The sequence below is a fragment of the Macaca fascicularis genome, chromosome 11 (genome assembly GCF_037993035.2).
Source record: "Macaca fascicularis isolate 582-1 chromosome 11, T2T-MFA8v1.1".
Taxonomy (NCBI): Eukaryota; Metazoa; Chordata; class Mammalia; order Primates; family Cercopithecidae; genus Macaca; species Macaca fascicularis.
The window spans coordinates 54,730,393-54,746,492 of NC_088385.1; the positions used below are offsets into that span (position 1 = coordinate 54,730,393).

The following is a 16,100-nucleotide window of genomic DNA, read 5'->3' on the forward strand; positions in this document are numbered from 1 at the left end:
CCATCTAAACAGGTTGCAGGTCCAAAGAGCCCCATACTCACCTGGTCACCTGGTTTTCCACCTTCACCTGGCGGACCAGGAGGGCCAGGAAGTCCCTAGAAGCCAAAGTGACAAGGGTTATCAAAGGAGTGAGTTTGCTGCCCTGGCCCCCAGGGAGGCACAGTATATGGTAGACCCAAAGGAAGGAGGCAACAGCAATGAGAGCCAGGGGTGCAGGGAAGGTTCAATGCTTGGCACCCTGCAAGAGGCGTGGGCCCTCCAGCGATGGTGCCTGCTGCTGTCCCAGGAAGCCCTTGGTATGGCAAAGAACTAGACAGAGAGCCTGGTCCAGCCACCTACCTGGAACCCAGATGGCCCAGGAGCACCCTGCTCGCCTCGTTCACCAGCAGGTCCCTGCAGAGGAAAAGAAAAGGTGAGCTGAGCCAGTGTTCCAGAGACCCTGAGAGCCACAGCTAGCAGGGCCCAGGGGAGGTCAGCAGGGTGGGCAGGACAGGCGTCTTCCTGCGCTGCTCAGACAGTACGTGCATGCCTCCCTGCACTCCCATTAGCCACCCACACTCCTCTCCACCAACGCGGGTCCACACAGCCTCCTGGGACACCTTGCCTCAGCTCAGAGTGAGTCTGGTGTACCAGCTTAGCCCACATCCACATCCGTCAGCTCCATTATTGGATGGATCTGTGGTCTCCCACCCCTACCCCTCCCAGCCCCTGCCCCCAGGGTCACCCGGGGAGGCTAGGAAGGTACTTACAGCAGGGCCAGGGGGTCCTGCAGCACCTGTCTCACCATCTTTGCCAGGAAGGCCCTAGAGGGAAGAGAAAAAGACAATGTAATGACACGCTTTTTTTCCCTCTTGAAGTCCCCCTAGGACTGGGCAAAGGTACTTCTGGCCCACAGTTTCCAGACCTCCACGATACCCCAGCTGAACCCCATTTCCACACCTTTCCCTCCCTTCCTTCCCAAGCCCCATCTTTTCTTAGCTGTTTTCAGCATGGAAGCCTTCCCCAGCTCCCTGGCCTGCTGACCAATGGCAACCAGAAGTCTCCCTGTGTAGACACCCAAAGGGCCCAGCCAACATGGGGCTCAGCCGCAGGGATCAACACTCAATACCAAGGGGTCCCAGGACCATGCCATGGAGATGCCATTCCCCTGTCCTCCCTGCAAATGCCCAGCCAACACCAAACCATGGGCAATGGGGAAGGATACTTACTCTCAGACCAGGAGCACCAGGCAGTCCCTTCTCACCAGCTTTGCCAGGCTCGCCCTAGAGGAAAGAGAGGGCAGGGCCATGGGGCAGATGGTTTGGTAGGGAGTTAGGGGCAGAGCGGGCTGCAGGGACTGAGGCTTGGGGCCACATCCTGATGGACAGCCGAGATAAAGCAAATTACCAGCCCTTCTCTTCTGTTCAGGGGCCATAATGGCAGCCAGCCTGCTGGGCACTGCCACATGGAACAATGTATGGCTGCAATGCCCCGACGCTCTCTGGGGCTGTGGATTTTCCCCAGATCACATGCAGACCCCCACTGCCACCCATGGCACAGGAGCCCCACTCATCACTGTCCCTGGCTAAACTCTACTCAGGACCCAGCCCTTTCCCCAAGAGGGCAGGGAGGTAGGTAGCACCACATGGAAGGAAATGGAAGAGCAAATTATTACTTACATTGGCACCTTTGGGGCCAGGGAAACCCATGACACCAGGCTGCCCGCGAGCCCCCTGAGGACCTGGAGGTCCAGGACGACCATCTTCACCAGGGGCTCCCTGAAAGAGAGAACACCATTCTCATAACAGACACTCTGACTACATCCATCCATCTAACATCCACTAAGGGCCTACATGATAGACCTAGAACTAGGCACCAGTCACACATGCTCAGTATCTAGGATTGACCACACCACACTCATGGGCCCATCTATAGCAAGACACCACTGAGCTTAGAAAGCTGCCCAAGAAAGTGCACACACAATGTCATCATTCCTCCAAGGATAAGCCCCAAATGCATAATAGAGTGGCATTTTCAGAGCTCACGGCTACTGCACGGGCTACATCTGGCCCCAGTGCCTACCATCTACCCCCACCGCAATTCTCAAAATTCACAGTACTCTAGGCCTCCCCAACCCAAACTCCATCTCTCTTTTCTCTTGCCTCCCCAGGGAGATCTCCCCACCCTCCAGCAGCCCTCAGAGGATAGACTTACAGAAGGGCCAACTTTGCCTTGAGGACCAGCATCACCAGGGCGGCCAGTGAGACCCTTTGTTCAGGAAAGAGAAGAGGGTGGGGTCAGGAGCCGGCCCCAGGACCTCCCAATCCTGGCAGTGCAGGGCTGGAGGGAGCCAGCCAGGAAGGGCCTGAGGGTCTGCCCACAGTCTGAAGCCAAGGGCAACAGCGGCTCTGCTACCTACCCGGGCTCCAGGAAGTCCAGGTTCTCCAGGACGGCCAGGGTCACCATTGGCTCCCTTGGGACCAGCAAGACCACTGGGCCCTCGCTCTCCAGGAGCTCCCTAAACAAGGGTACACAGGGAGTCAGTAGGATACCATGTGACCAGCGATGCAGAGAGGGACCCCAGCCCCTCTTCCCCCACTCACCTTGGGACCTGCCAGACCATCTTGACCTGGGAAACCGCGGTTGCCAGGAGCACCCTAAGGAGCCACAGGGAGGAGAGGCAGTGAATGAGAACGGCCCCTAACCCAGCCAGGCTCCAGCGGGTCCATCCCACTAACCCACCAATCCCAATTTCTGGGGAGCAGTAACTGTGGTCTGCAGGATTCTCAGAGGTTAACTTCTGGAGCCTGTCCCCGCTTCCTGGGAAGGAGTTCAGACTGTTTCATGTCAGCCTGGCGGTGGGGGGCACAACTCAGGGTCAGACTCCCTCTCCCCGTGGTGTGGATGGAGAAAGAGGAGGATGACATGCGGAAAAGTCATGGGCTCCGACCAGAACACGGACCACAAGGACTCCACTTCCCTCTCGAGATCACAGCCCCCGTGGGATAGAGCCTCCTCATTCACTTACTCTTTCTCCAGGGGGACCAATGGGCCCAACACCACCAGGCTCTCCACGGGCACCTCTCTTGCCTTCTTCACCAGCGGGTCCAGGGGCTCCCTGGGGGCCAGCGGGGCCCTGAGGACCACCAAAAAACAGAAACAGAGTGAGCCTTCACCTGGGCCTGGAGCAAGCCTCGACTCAGAGTATGGAGGAAGTAGCCTTGGCAACTGTTTCAGGGCAGAGGGGGCTTGAGGATGAGAGGCCATAAAGGACCAGCCATGGCAGAGCAGAGGGAAATGAGAGGGCGTAAAGATCCAACTGTTCACACTGGCCAAGCCAAGGATGGGAGCTGAAGCTGTATCTGGGCCTTCTCAGCCCTGTTAAGTCTCCTCCAGGCATAATCTGAAAGGACCCAGACTGGGGGATAGAGCCCCGGAGGGGGTAGGCGGCGGGCTGGTGGGGCAGTGGGGAGGAGGTGAGGAGGCCTGTGACCCATAGAACAGCAGTAGAAAAGACAAGAGCTTGGGGGCAGATACTCACAGGTTCTCCCTTGGGGCCTTGTTCACCTTTGAAGCCAGCAATACCAGGTTCACCCTTGAAAAGAGAGGCAGGTCCTCACACCAGATTCTCTCCAGGGAGCCTGCCCCACCCCAGAACCCCTGTTCACGATGCCCTCGGATGGAGGCCGCTGTGAGGCCAGGGCAGGAGAGCATGGGAAAGATGGGTGATGGGGTTTGACTCCAGAGATGTCAATGGGACTTGGGGGTCACTTTGGGCTCTTACCGTCTGACCTTTCGGGCCCAGAGGACCAGTTGCACCTTGAGGGCCAGGAGGTCCCCGTGGCCCAGGGAAACCAGGAGCACCAGCAATGCCAGGAGCACCCTGTCAGCATGAGCAGAAGGGAAGGGTGTCAGGAGAGGGGAGAGGCAGGACCAGGCTCGCTTGGGGGAGCAAAGTCCAGGGGCAACACTCACAGCAGATCCTTTGGCTCCAGGAATTCCATCTGTTCCAGGGTTACCCTGAGAAAGGAGACATTGTCAAATAAGCAGCAAAGAATGAACCCCAACCACCTCCAGCCCTCCAGGGTCCAGATCCAGGGACCTGGCATAGGTGCTGTCCATTTCAGGGACATTCCCACCATGTGTTTCACGGGGAAGATGGGATAGAAGGGGATACATCTAGAGATGGGGACAGGCATTGGGCCAGAATGAAGGTTTGGTGATTGGAGCCCACGGCCGTCAGAGCAAAGTACAGAGTCAAGAATTCTGAGGCCACAGACCCCAGACCCCCCAGGCCAAAGAGAAGCTGCACTTACAGAGGCACCAGCAGGCCCAGGGGACCCAGGAGTACCAGGTTCACCACGAGGACCTTGAGCACCTTCAGGACCACGGGCACCAGTGGGGCCGGCTTCACCCTGGGAAGAGACAGGAAGGATGAAATGAAGAAGAGAGGGGACACAGACCTCTAGTGGGCAGTCAACAGCTCAGGGCCAGCTGCGAGCACAGCCCTGGATTATGCACATGCACCCAAGCCCGCACCTGAACATGCGCATTCACACACAGGTCACGCTGCCATTTCTGTCCCTGCCTGACTGAGCTAATGACTTGATGACTTCCCACACCTGCCTCCTCTACTGCTCACCTCCTCTCTACACAGTAAGCCTCCACACGCCACGGCACAGCTACGTACTACAGCAACGGACAACCCACGGTTCCATCGACACCATCAGAAAAGCGTGGGCTGGGGACCCTGCCATCTTGGCACCCTGGGATGATGGATGGACACCGCTCTCTCCTACCACCTCCTGTTTTTCTATTTTATTGAGGAACTGAGGTCCCTTCTAAGTCTCTGAACATCCGGGCTCAGAGCACCATCTCACTCCCATCTGGCTGACGGGTGAAGAGTGACACCCCGGCCCTGGCCCCAGTCTGTTCTCAGTAAGCCAGAAATCCAAGACAAAAGCACATGGGGACTCTGCCCCTCCTTGCTCTCAATGCAACCCAATTCCCCTTAGGGGGGGCCTCTGGCAAGCCCCCTCCCCCCAAAATGGCCTGTGCTTTTACTTTCATTTTTTCCTAAAAATTACAACCCACTCGAGATGGCAGAGTCCCTGGGGAGGGCTGCCGACCTGGAGAGAGGGCAGAGCCTCCTCAGGTTTCTTCTCAGAACATTCCTGCTTCACTTCGGTAATTATTATTTTCCAAAGGTCAGCCCCCCTCACCTTCCGCTGTCCCTCTTCACAATGGGTCTCCTTCACCCGGCTCCCGGGACCTCAGACACTGTCTGGTTGCCATGGAAACCCCCAGGAGGGGAAAAGCAACCTGATGCCAGTGACACATGGAGGCTCCTTATTCATTCCCAGGGACATTCACACTGGAATCCCTCCTGGGCTGCGGGGCCTGGCCCTGAACTGGCTGGCCTCCCACTGGCCTCTAGTAATCCTCCAGAGATCTCCATTAACATGGCTTGGAAGAGCCAGGCACCCCAAATGAAGCAGAAACCTGGAGGGCAGCAGAGGCTCCCTGCCTGTGCCTCTTCCCTGTCCAGCCCCCTCCAGTGCCCGTCAGGGCCCCGAGCTTGCTCAGCTGTTGGGTCTCCCCTAGGTTTGCCTCCCTTTGCTGCCACTCCTGGCCTTCTGCCCCTGCCAGGCCTCTGGTGTATCCCCATCTTCTTCTCTGTCCACCTCTCCCCACTCCAAAGTTGTAACTGGATCTCCCACATTTTATCTTCTGTCTTACTTTCCCTCCAGGTGAGGCTACGAGTGTCTGGCTTTTTGCCCTGCCTAGATGGAGGGGGCAGTGGGTGGGGTGGTGGGGAGCTACTTCTCAGATGGGAGCAGGTGGTTGTTGAGGGAGCAATGAGCAAGGGTTACAGGGAAAGGACAGCTTCTCGGCATCCAGAAATTCCAGACTGGACAACAGGGCATGTACCTTGGCTCCAGGAGCACCAGGGAAGCCAGGACCACCAGCAGGACCGACAGGACCCTGGAGAGAGTAGGCGGATGAGAAGAGAGGTGAATGCCAGTTCTGACCTCCAAAGCGAGCCACCCCCACACCTCACACTCCTTCCCTCCTCTATACTGATTTCACTCCATATCCATTGTGGCTAAAAAGCCTTGGATGAAAATTGTCCCCATTGCCAGCGTCCCCAGAAACCTTTGCCTGGCTTCAGAAGGCAAAGCAAGTTTCTGACTACATCTGTAGTGAGAAGCAAGAATCTCCATTGACCTTCCTCCTCTAAAAAGACTGCTGAAAGGATGGCTGAGGAAAATGAGCCCATGCTTCAAAGCTTGTTATCAACATGCTCAAGTGATATTTAAGAACTGCTTCTCTTTCTTCCTCCTTTCCAGTAGACATCTGAGTGCTGCTGTGGTTGCACCCAATAAACCCTGCAGACGTCACCGGGCTGCTTAATAGGACTTAGAGCACAGCAACAACAATGACCTGCTGAGGATAAAATGAACTTACCGGAGGCCCTGCGGGGCCTGGCTGACCATCGTTGCCTCGGGCACCCTGTGAGCAAGAAGGAAGTGACCATGAGAGGTACCCACAGGCCCTGTCCGTCCCTGCTTCTAGCCCACCCTTACAGAAAATGAAGGAGACACTGTGCCTGGGGTGTCCCAGGGCTGAGCACAAGGATGGTGAGGTGTGGGCTTCAGCTTTGGTGTCTGTGTGGGTGACCGGAGGGTAGTAGTGGGTTTCTTCTAATCTTTTTTTTTTTTGAGACAAAGCCTGGCTCTGATGCCAGGCTGGAGTACAGTGGTGCGGTCTCGGCTCACTACAACCTCCACCTCCCAAGTTCAAGCGATTCTTCTGCCTCCTGAGTAACTGGGATTACAGGCATGTGTCACCACACCTGGCTAATTTTTTTATTTTTATTTTTAGGAGAGACTGGGTTTTGCCATGTTGGCCAGGCTGGTCTGGAACTCCTGACCTCAGGTGATCCACCCGCCTCGGGCTCCCAAGGTGCTGGGATTACAGGTGTGAGCCACTGCACCTGGCCCCTAATCTTAAACAAAGCTTAAATCATTTCTTCTTTTCTTCAACTTCAGTTCAGACCCCAAACATCCCTAACTTCACGGCCAAGTGATCATTTAAAGACTGAGAACTGAGTGCAAGGAAATGAAACAGCGAGACAACCATGTGGACTCAGTGCTTCCTGCCTTGAAGTGCTTTCAAGGCTTGGTAAACCTCTCTGGTTAAGATTTGGTTAAGGCCTCCTCTTGGTTGACTCCAGGTTGCCTCTTCCTGTGGCCCATCCCCAGACAACCTGCTCTTATGGAAAACAAAGATGCTCACAAGATGTCCTCCACTGGCTCCCTGATGGGGCAGGGCACCAGCCACAGTTCAAAGACTACATCTAAGCTCAAGCCCTAAGAGGCTTTGGCTTACAAAGCAAGGCAAGGTTGCCAGCTCCTTCTCTAGGACTGGACTTGGAGGGGGAGGGTTTTTCTGCCAACTTTGTGGTGGCACCCCTCAAATGCTCTCTCAGGGTTCCTTAGGGCCCAGGGAACTCTTTACCCAAACTCTGGGGGCCACAGGCTGGGTGGAGCTGGGCCTAGGGCCTGACTGAGCAGGTCGGGGGGAACCTTTCCCTGCTGAGTCCTGTCTGCCAGTCTCTGCCTCTCCTTAGAAGCTAGAGAAGGATGCTTTAGGGGGAGCTCGTGTTTTAAATACAACTCAACTCTTCTTCCTGGCTGGGGTCCATTTCTCCTCACGGAGACTCTCCAGATTGGCATTTAAGAGGAAAGCAAGAGAAGGCTTAGAAAAAATGTCAGCAGGAACATAAAGCTTCAGGATTGGCCACAGCCCCTCTGGGCTGGCCTGGCTGCTTCAGGAAACTGTTCCTTGGGAAGCTCTGGAGCACCCTCTCCCCAGAGGTAGGCCAGCAGGGAGGCCCAGGCTGGGCCTGAGCGAAAGGGAGCTGCCACGCTGCTCTGAGAGGCCAGAACTAGGCTGGCATCTGTCACCTCTCCCTGCAGCAAGTCTGGAGAGAGGACACAGTCAGGCCCAAGGGAGGGCACATGACCACAGCAGGCAGACGCCAACCCAGCCCAGTCTCTGGGCCAGCCTTGACACCAGACCAGCACCTGGATCTCCGTGAGCCTGCCCCACGTCTGGGGCCTGCACACCCCGACACTGCTACAGCTCCCTCTGGAAGTCAAGGTTGAGAAGGCTGCTGGGAGACCACAGAGTAGGGGCCTCGCAGAGCAGACTCCAGAGAGGAGTGTGATGGGAGGGGAGAAGGAGGAGGAGCAAAGAAGGGCTCAGAGGCAACGTTGTCAATCTTCCAAGCCAAATCCTATACACGCTGCCAGCCTAACTACCATGGGGACAGGAACCAGCAAAGAGAAGCAAGAAACAGAGCGGCTGTGCCCAGGAAGGAGGGAACAAGGACAGGGGATGGAGCTTGTCTTTAGCCCATGCAGACCAGGGCCACTGCAGCTCTGAGCCTCGCTAAAAGGCCACAAGCCAGCATCCTGCTAATCTGTAGAAACGGCAGTGTTTCTTGGCAGCCCCAGTGCTCTCTAATCCCCTCACACAGAGTGACCCTGGGGCAAGGCGCTTCAGCAGCTCTGGCTGACAAAGGGGGCGGGGGTCGAGGCTGCTGCTTATTTCACTGATCTGCCATTGAGGGAAACTTCTGCCAAACAAGACACATTAGCTGGAAAGCAGCACAACAGAGTGAAGCTGATTTATTTTGGCCAGCCCTGCAAGGACCTGTGAGGAGGGGCCTCAGAGCTTGGGTGGTGGGGGTATGAAATCAGCAGAAAGCATAATCTTTCTTAAACACGGCTTTCATCGCATCACTCGCCTGACCAAGCGCCTACAAGGACTCTCTATTGCTAAGGAATCAGAGCTAAACGCCTCCGTCTGGCACCCTGCACCCTCCCTCAGCTGCCAATCCCCTCACCCTTAATTTCCCACATTAAGTAGAGGCCACCAGAGTCTGAGGCTGCAAGGCACCATTTATCTTAAGCTATTTCACTTTTCTGTGTCTCGGTTTTTTCATTTGTAAAATTGGGAGAAGAATAGAACCACCTCTCAGGATGTGGAGGAAGATGAGACCAGGTAAAGCATATAGGGTATTAAACACAGGAAGTGCCTATGGAATGGTGGCCCCCGGCACTATAGCATAATATCACTCACAGCAGCAGCCAGCACAGAGCCCTGTGAGTTGATGCTCACCTGTTCCACTTTTCTAGGGCATCTGAGCAACCAGGAAGAACAGAGAGTAGCACGGTGGTGCTATAGCCAATTAAGTCTGTCTGTAAACTCCAACTGGATTGCCCAGGGAGTGGGTGGCGTCTGTTGAAGGGATTACCTGATAATCTGGATTTGTTAAGAGAATCCTGCTTTCATCCATCCACCCTCCCATTCCCATCCCTCCTCCTTCAACTGTGCAGACTTAGCCTGGGAATTTTTGATGGGCACACTCGGGGTGAATTCTTAAGGGATAACAATACTCCCTATGCTTTGCAGGGTTGTTTCAAGGGTCAAGAGAAACAAACCTGTAAACTCTAAAGTGCTTGGCAAATGGTGGTGTTTGGCTTTGTCAGTTACTCACCGCAGCACCAGCAGGGCCAGTCCGTCCTCTTTCACCAGGCAGGCCACGAGGACCCTGGAACACACACGAGGACAGCCTAAGCATGAGTTGGCTTCACGGTGCTCAGGGTGACCATTTCTACCTGTGGGCCCTTTGCAGATACCAGAGGAGAGGGAGGGTGCACACACCCAGGAAACCAAGGACCTCCTGATGGTGCTGGCTCCTTGACTAGCCAGGATGCCTCAGATCACACCCAACAGTTTTCTCCCCAGGCATAACACACAGATGTTCCTGTTGCTACCTATTGAGAACCTTTGTTACAAGCACACCTACCTTGCTCCTTGCAGTAGATGAGCTTGACAAAATGTTGAGACTCAACAGAATTTTTTAAAATGGGAGCATCTTTAGTGTGTTAACATGGCTATCTTAAGGAAATGTTGGTGAAATCTTGAACAAATCATCTATCTAATACATTTTGCTTTTTGCTCACAGTCAGATGAAATCCACAACATTGAATAGGAACTTTGCACAAAGGAGGCTCTTTGCAGCCATCTGCTAGTCTGAAGAGTCTCTGATAAGCCTTCCTGGAGGGTGTCCATACTTACCATTGGGCCCGGAGATCCGTTCTCACCCGGGGAACCACTCTCACCCTGGAAAAATGATGCACAAGGTCAGTGTCTGGGACCCCATTCTTGGCCCCCAGAAAACTCCTAGGGAAGACGCCAAAAGCCCTAGTCACCTCAGCCTGCATTGACACAAACTTCAGTCCTGTGAAGGACAATGCCCTGAGCTCTCCAGGTCTGCTGTTGGCCCATCAGGATGTAGGGCTGGTGTTCCCAGCCACGGCTGTTCTGAGGAGCTAGTTCCACTGAGCTCCACAGTGTCTCCCTGGCTAGGAAGAGGGACTCCTCAATGTCTCCCTCCTCCCCATCCCATTGCACTTTCTGGCCTCTCACCTTCACACCAGGGGCACCCGCTTCTCCCTTAGCACCGTCCAGGCCTGGATAACCCTAGGGAACATGAGAAAATGTTCAATCACACTTCTGGGAAACTCAAGTTGGAAGAAATGCACGAGCCCCAAAGTGCTTTTCTCTCCCCACAGGCATCTCTTCCTTCCAACCTCCTCACCCATGATACTTACTCTGTGACCTTTGACACCAGGAAGGCCTGGGGTTCCTGGGAAACCGCGAGCACCCTGCAATCCAAAGTGGAGGTGTTCAGAGCACAGAGTAAAATAACAGGGGGAAGCTGCCCTGGGTTGCAGAGGGCCTCCAGCTCCCTTGGGCCACCAGGGCATTGTCTCCAATCCCCACACTTGGACAGCTCTTTCAGTAAAACCCAGACCACCCCTCCCCATACCCCCCATTTTATGCAAAGTGGTATAAATAACAACTGCCCAGCCTCCCTCATGGGAGCCTGAGTGGAGATTACAAACATGGTCGTGATAAATATAGGGGCTACTGGTGTTCCATCTCAGAAGTGACCTCATTGAACTGGATGCACTGGGTTTAAGGCCATGGGGAGGGAGACGCTGGGAAAGATGCCTGAGGCTGGGAAAGGTGGCATTTACCTGAGGACCAGGCGGACCTCTTTCACCAGCTTTTCCAGGTTTTCCAGCTTCGCCCTGAAGGGAGAAAGAGATACCCCAGCTGCCTCAGAGACGCAGTAGCATAGTGGGGGCACCCCAGAGGGCTTCCCTCCTTCCAGCCGTCCATGCCTTTGCCCACTGGCTCACTCATCTCCCTCAACTCCTTCAGACTCCACATGCCTGGATGCCTTTCATGGTTCGCGATTTATTCTTTTGGACACATGCATAGCCCATGGGCAAGCTCCTCTGTCCTCACCAGCCTCTGACTTCCCCTGAGAGGCTTTTTCTCTTCTCTCCTGGGCTCTGCTGACTGGACGTGCTCTCCCTAACCTTGAGAGACTTTTACTGTCTAATGCTATTCATAAAAATAGCCCAAGAGTGCCAATTCTTGTCTCTTCATTTCGTTTGCATCCTTTGTAGACATCCTGACTCAGGCTGCGCTTTTTCTAACTCATTTACAATTAAGATAATGCTGGGTTGTTGAACGCTTCTTTCTTTATTTTTTCTTCTCTACATCTTTCTGCCTTGTGTTTTTTCTCTCTCTTCTCTCATTTCTCAATTTCCCTTCCTGGGGCTAATGATGTTTTAATTATTTCTCTTCCCCTTGGATCCAAAGCAGTCCCCAGGGAACTTGCCAGCACAGTCACAGTGGCCATATAGATAGGAGATGGCATCAGGGTTTGGGACAGCCCAGTCTTGCTCCTCAAGACATCTCCACCCTGGGTGCCTCCCTGTCACTCCCCCAGCACACACCTTCTCCAGGCCCTTTCAAAGGAGGCAGCTCCTCATTTGTCTACTCATGTATACTCACATCATCACCAGGCTTTCCAGGGGGACCAGGAGGACCACGGGGACCCATGGGACCCTACAAACAAAGGAAGAGAGTTTAAGAGATGGTTAGAGCGGGAAGACACCTGAGCAATGGACAAAACTTGGACATCGTAGTTTTGGAAGCCAGTTCTTCTATGAAGAAGAAAGATGGGAAGGTCAGAACAAAGGTGCAGAGACCACAGTGGGATGCAGCAGCAGCACACGCTGGGGTGACCCGGAAAGGGGGCTGGTAGGACAGAGTCCCTGGTGGCCTTTGCCACACTGGGCTGTCCGTCAGAGTTCCTCCACAGCTAGGAAGTGACATCTGAGTTTCCTTGGGGCCACCAACTGTGGGAAAGGGCTGGGCAGAGCCTGGGAGGGACAGCAGCTGTGGTCCCAGTGGTCTATCATTACAGGCTCCCCCGGAGAGAGGACAGGGCCATGTCGGTACTCACAGAGACACCAGGTTCACCAGGTTCACCAGGATTGCCTTGAAATCCTTGAGGCCCCTAAAAAGTAAAATGAGGACACCAGGTGAACCCCTATAAACGACTAAAACATCATAGTGCTTGGGAATCATCTGTGACACCATGGAGGCAAAAAGACTTGTAGGTACTTACAGGAGCACCTGCAGGGCCTGGAGGTCCTCGAGGTCCCATGGGACCCTGCACCAGAACAGAAAATGAGGGGTTTACTGCACATGCTTCACCAGTGGCCTCCAGTGTGCCATCTTCTCCTAGCCAACAGCCCAGACAAAGGACAAGAAGTTACTCTGTGGGCAAGGGGCCTAGAGTGGCTGCTCCCTCTCATTTCCCACTCCCCACGCAACACTCTATTTTTATTTATAGGCACCATTTGGACAGAAAAGCTGGCCTTGCTTTCTCCTGGACAGTAGCCATGTTTACTAAAGGCTGAGTTTCATTTAGCATGTGCCAAGTCAGAGCTGCGGGGCTGAGATTTCCTGCTGGAAGTCTGTGGATGCTGGAGAACAGTAGCTGCTGTCTGCATTCTTCAGTTCTCATTCCAAGAGCAATAGCAACTGGCCTTCTAACAGATCAGCCTATATGCATCTCTCCATCTTCATTCTTCTTAGTCACTCCAGCGCATCATTAAAAGTGGCATCCATTGCCATTAAAAACCAAATACTTTGGGCTAGCTGAATGGGAGGTTACATAACTATGGAGGAGAGCTGCTCTAAGCAATTATCTGTGAAGCAGAGGTTGTCAGACTCTCTGGCTCTGCTAAGGGCCACCTCCTGCCATTTTCGCTGCAAAGAACTAGTGTCTTTTCTTACCATTGGTCCTTGCATTACTCCCATCTGGGCGCCACCAGCCTTTTCATCAAATCCTCCAGCCATCTGGGCAGCAAAGTTCTGCAAAGAAACCCAACATTAGGAGGTTGAAAGGCACTAGGTCTTCCCTACTTGGCTAGGTAAGCTCTATCTGGATACAAAGAACTCTACTGAGATAAACTCTGATTGTTGGAGACTAACCTATCATTGATCAGAATTACCACTGATGCCTGGAAAGTACTTTGGGGAATGGATTATAAGGTGGCAAAATCTGGAAGGGAAAGTGTTATTTGGAGAAGTATCAGTTCCTCGCATGTCATTTTATAAAATTATTTTTATGTTCTAAAATACGGCAGATATTATTTAACATATATGGAGAAACATAACCAAACCTTCTAAGGGTGTTCTTTATTCTTTAAGACTTTAATGCCCAGCAAAAGACTAAAATCAACAGTCTTGGAATATTTCAGCAAGAGATGCAGTAGGCATCTGTGAGCCCATTTAAGTTTAAGAATTTACAATACAGCAAACGTCAAAATAGCAAACCTGCAAAAACTAGGCAATCATATAATTTGCTGATTGGTTTGATTCCAAAATTGACTTTAGCCACACACCTTCACTCAGTGGAGTTCTTTCATGAGAGTGAATAGTTGCTTGGAATGTACTTGGCAAGGACCAAGAATAAATGTCTTCCAAGGACAGTGGTCACTCTTCTTCCAGGGAAATACAAGTGCCCAGTCATCCTTTCTCCTAACCCTTACACCCACCCCCGAGCATCACCCACACGGTACAGATGCCTGGAAGCCAGGTAACTGAAGACTTTCTTTATAGAATCCCAGTTAGTGAAAAAAAAAAGCCAGCCCTTAGCACCACAGTCTCATGCCTAATATGTGACTCTACTAAATTATAGGCCTGAGGGCAAAGCCCATGGACAGGCTATGTACACACTGCTGGCAGCCCTGGGAGCCAGCCAGGTAAGTGCAAGTAGCAATTTAAAAGCCACATTTCTGGAGGGACAGCCTGAAGGAACGGGAAGTAAGGATACTTACTCCACCAAGACCAGGGGGACCAGGGGGGCCAGGAGGACCAGGGGGGCCAGGATTTCCAGGGGTCCCAGGTTCTCCATCTCTGCCACGAGGTCCAGGGGCACCCTTGGCATAAAGAGAAAAAGGCATCAATGGGAAGCCGTGTTTCTCCAAGCGCCATCTGTCCCTGGGCTGCTGTGTAAGAGGTGACCAGGCTCTTAAACACATGGTAGGGCCCTGGGGGTCCTGGGAAGTCCACCAGAGTCAAGCAGCATTGCTTTTTACTCACTTTTTCACCTTTGTCACCACGATCGCCTCTGGGTCCTTGTTCCCCTGCAGGTCCCTGAAGGTGAAGAACATGGTAAGACGACAGCAAGGCCAGGAACCTGCAGGTCAGTAACTCACGAGCAGTGAGGAAGGGACGCAGAAGGGGATTTCCCCCTTTCTTACCTGAGGCCCAGGAGGTCCTTTGGGTCCTACAATCTGTGAGAGACAACCCCACAGGATGGTTAGTTAGAGGAGAGCACAAGGAAATGACCCATTTCGAGCAGCAGCTGGGACACCAGGTGAGAATAATTTGAACTTACATCCTTGATGTCTCCAGGTTCTCCTTTCTGTCCCTGAAACATGAACCATTCACAGGATTAAGCTGAGTAAGCCCACTAAGCCCCTAGTCTAAAACCCTGCCAGCAGCCCCTGTGTTGAGGTGCCCTCTGAAACAGATACCTTCTGATGTCTAAAAAATCACAGACTGGATTAGCATAGCATTGCTTTTGAAGCAGGAAATCTAAAGGCAAAAAAATATGAAAAAAGAAAAAGAAGAAAGCCCTTACCTTTGGTCCTGGTTGCCCTGCAAGGGGGAAAAAAAAAATAATAGAGAAGAAGAAGGTAAGAATCTTGAGATGGAAAAATACCAATTCTTGTCATTCAAACATTCATTAGATCAAACAAAAGGACACAACCAAGGAAGGTGGCAGCTTCCTGTGACTCCACTGAACCCCTCTGTTGGGGTGTTAGGGCCACTGTGGCCCTGGGGTTGCTGAGGTCCCATGAGGAATGGAGGTGACCCAGACTTTGTTATTCAAAAAGCAGACAGCATGCAAAAGAAAGGAGCAAGGGCAGCACAGAAAGGCAATGAAGAACTCAAGGTCTTATCAGCCACGAGAAGGAAAGCACAGATTCAGTCTCTCTTCCCCCCACAGGGTAGGAAGCCCTTCCCGAACCCCAAGCCCTCCCAGAGGAAGAGTTAGGCACTTAGAAAGGTCTTACATTAGAGCTGCGTCTCCTTGAAGCAAGCACAAATAAAAACACAAAAACAGCAAGGCATATGAGTTATGAAGAGTATTGGAGCATCAGATCCTGTGCCATCCCCAGTCAATAACCCCTCCCTTACAGTAGCAGCAAAATAGTAAAGGCAAGTAACACTTCGCTCACATGGGCCCCTCAGAAAGAATCTGGGAATTTATACATTAAGGAGCCAGTGTTGCTGAAGTGTTAAGGAAAGGCAACTTCTCACTTCCCTTGCCACAGCCTTCTCTACTTCAGCAGGAAGGGGACAGCAAGAACTACCCAAAAACTCTAGACAAGTGTCCCCACTCACTCTGCAGGGAGATAGGATAGGACATCTGTATGAATGCTGGGAAGGGGTCACCTGCACATATATCATCCACCAGCACTGGATCTAACTGGGAGTTTATAACCACCCACCACAGTGCAGACATATGGGGCTCTGTCTCCACCCGTCCCCACTAGAACTCCCAAAGTCTAGCCCTTCCCTCTGCTATTATTTTGCTTCTGAATTAGTGGTCAACTCCAAGAGAGGTAATAGCAGGTAGGAAACTACCACCAATGTTCCATAAC

At 52.9% G+C, this 16,100-nt stretch overlaps 1 protein-coding gene across 3 annotated transcripts in view; it reads right to left on the reverse strand.

Moving 5' to 3' along the window:
* The window catches only part of COL2A1 (collagen type II alpha 1 chain), a 31,429-nt gene that overhangs the window by 10,292 nt on the left and 5,037 nt on the right, over window positions 1-16,100 (reverse strand). For all 3 annotated transcript variants that reach the window (XM_005570687.4, XM_005570686.4, XM_005570685.4), the window contains 29 exons: window positions 15,074-15,090; window positions 14,828-14,860; window positions 14,691-14,723; window positions 14,530-14,583; window positions 14,265-14,366; window positions 13,219-13,296; window positions 12,545-12,589; window positions 12,380-12,433; window positions 11,926-11,979; window positions 11,097-11,150; window positions 10,668-10,721; window positions 10,483-10,536; window positions 10,132-10,176; window positions 9,548-9,601; window positions 6,448-6,492; window positions 5,911-5,964; window positions 4,296-4,394; window positions 3,955-3,999; window positions 3,764-3,862; window positions 3,521-3,574; window positions 3,008-3,115; window positions 2,583-2,636; window positions 2,399-2,497; window positions 2,194-2,247; window positions 1,659-1,757; window positions 1,209-1,262; window positions 750-803; window positions 340-393; window positions 42-95 (listed from right to left, as the gene is read on the reverse strand). In XM_005570687.4, the coding sequence (XP_005570744.1) occupies window positions 42-95; window positions 340-393; window positions 750-803; window positions 1,209-1,262; window positions 1,659-1,757; window positions 2,194-2,247; window positions 2,399-2,497; window positions 2,583-2,636; window positions 3,008-3,115; window positions 3,521-3,574; window positions 3,764-3,862; window positions 3,955-3,999; window positions 4,296-4,394; window positions 5,911-5,964; window positions 6,448-6,492; window positions 9,548-9,601; window positions 10,132-10,176; window positions 10,483-10,536; window positions 10,668-10,721; window positions 11,097-11,150; window positions 11,926-11,979; window positions 12,380-12,433; window positions 12,545-12,589; window positions 13,219-13,296; window positions 14,265-14,366; window positions 14,530-14,583; window positions 14,691-14,723; window positions 14,828-14,860; window positions 15,074-15,090 (1,757 nt within the window). The remainder of the gene's footprint in view (window positions 1-41; window positions 96-339; window positions 394-749; window positions 804-1,208; window positions 1,263-1,658; window positions 1,758-2,193; window positions 2,248-2,398; window positions 2,498-2,582; window positions 2,637-3,007; window positions 3,116-3,520; window positions 3,575-3,763; window positions 3,863-3,954; window positions 4,000-4,295; window positions 4,395-5,910; window positions 5,965-6,447; window positions 6,493-9,547; window positions 9,602-10,131; window positions 10,177-10,482; window positions 10,537-10,667; window positions 10,722-11,096; window positions 11,151-11,925; window positions 11,980-12,379; window positions 12,434-12,544; window positions 12,590-13,218; window positions 13,297-14,264; window positions 14,367-14,529; window positions 14,584-14,690; window positions 14,724-14,827; window positions 14,861-15,073; window positions 15,091-16,100) is intronic.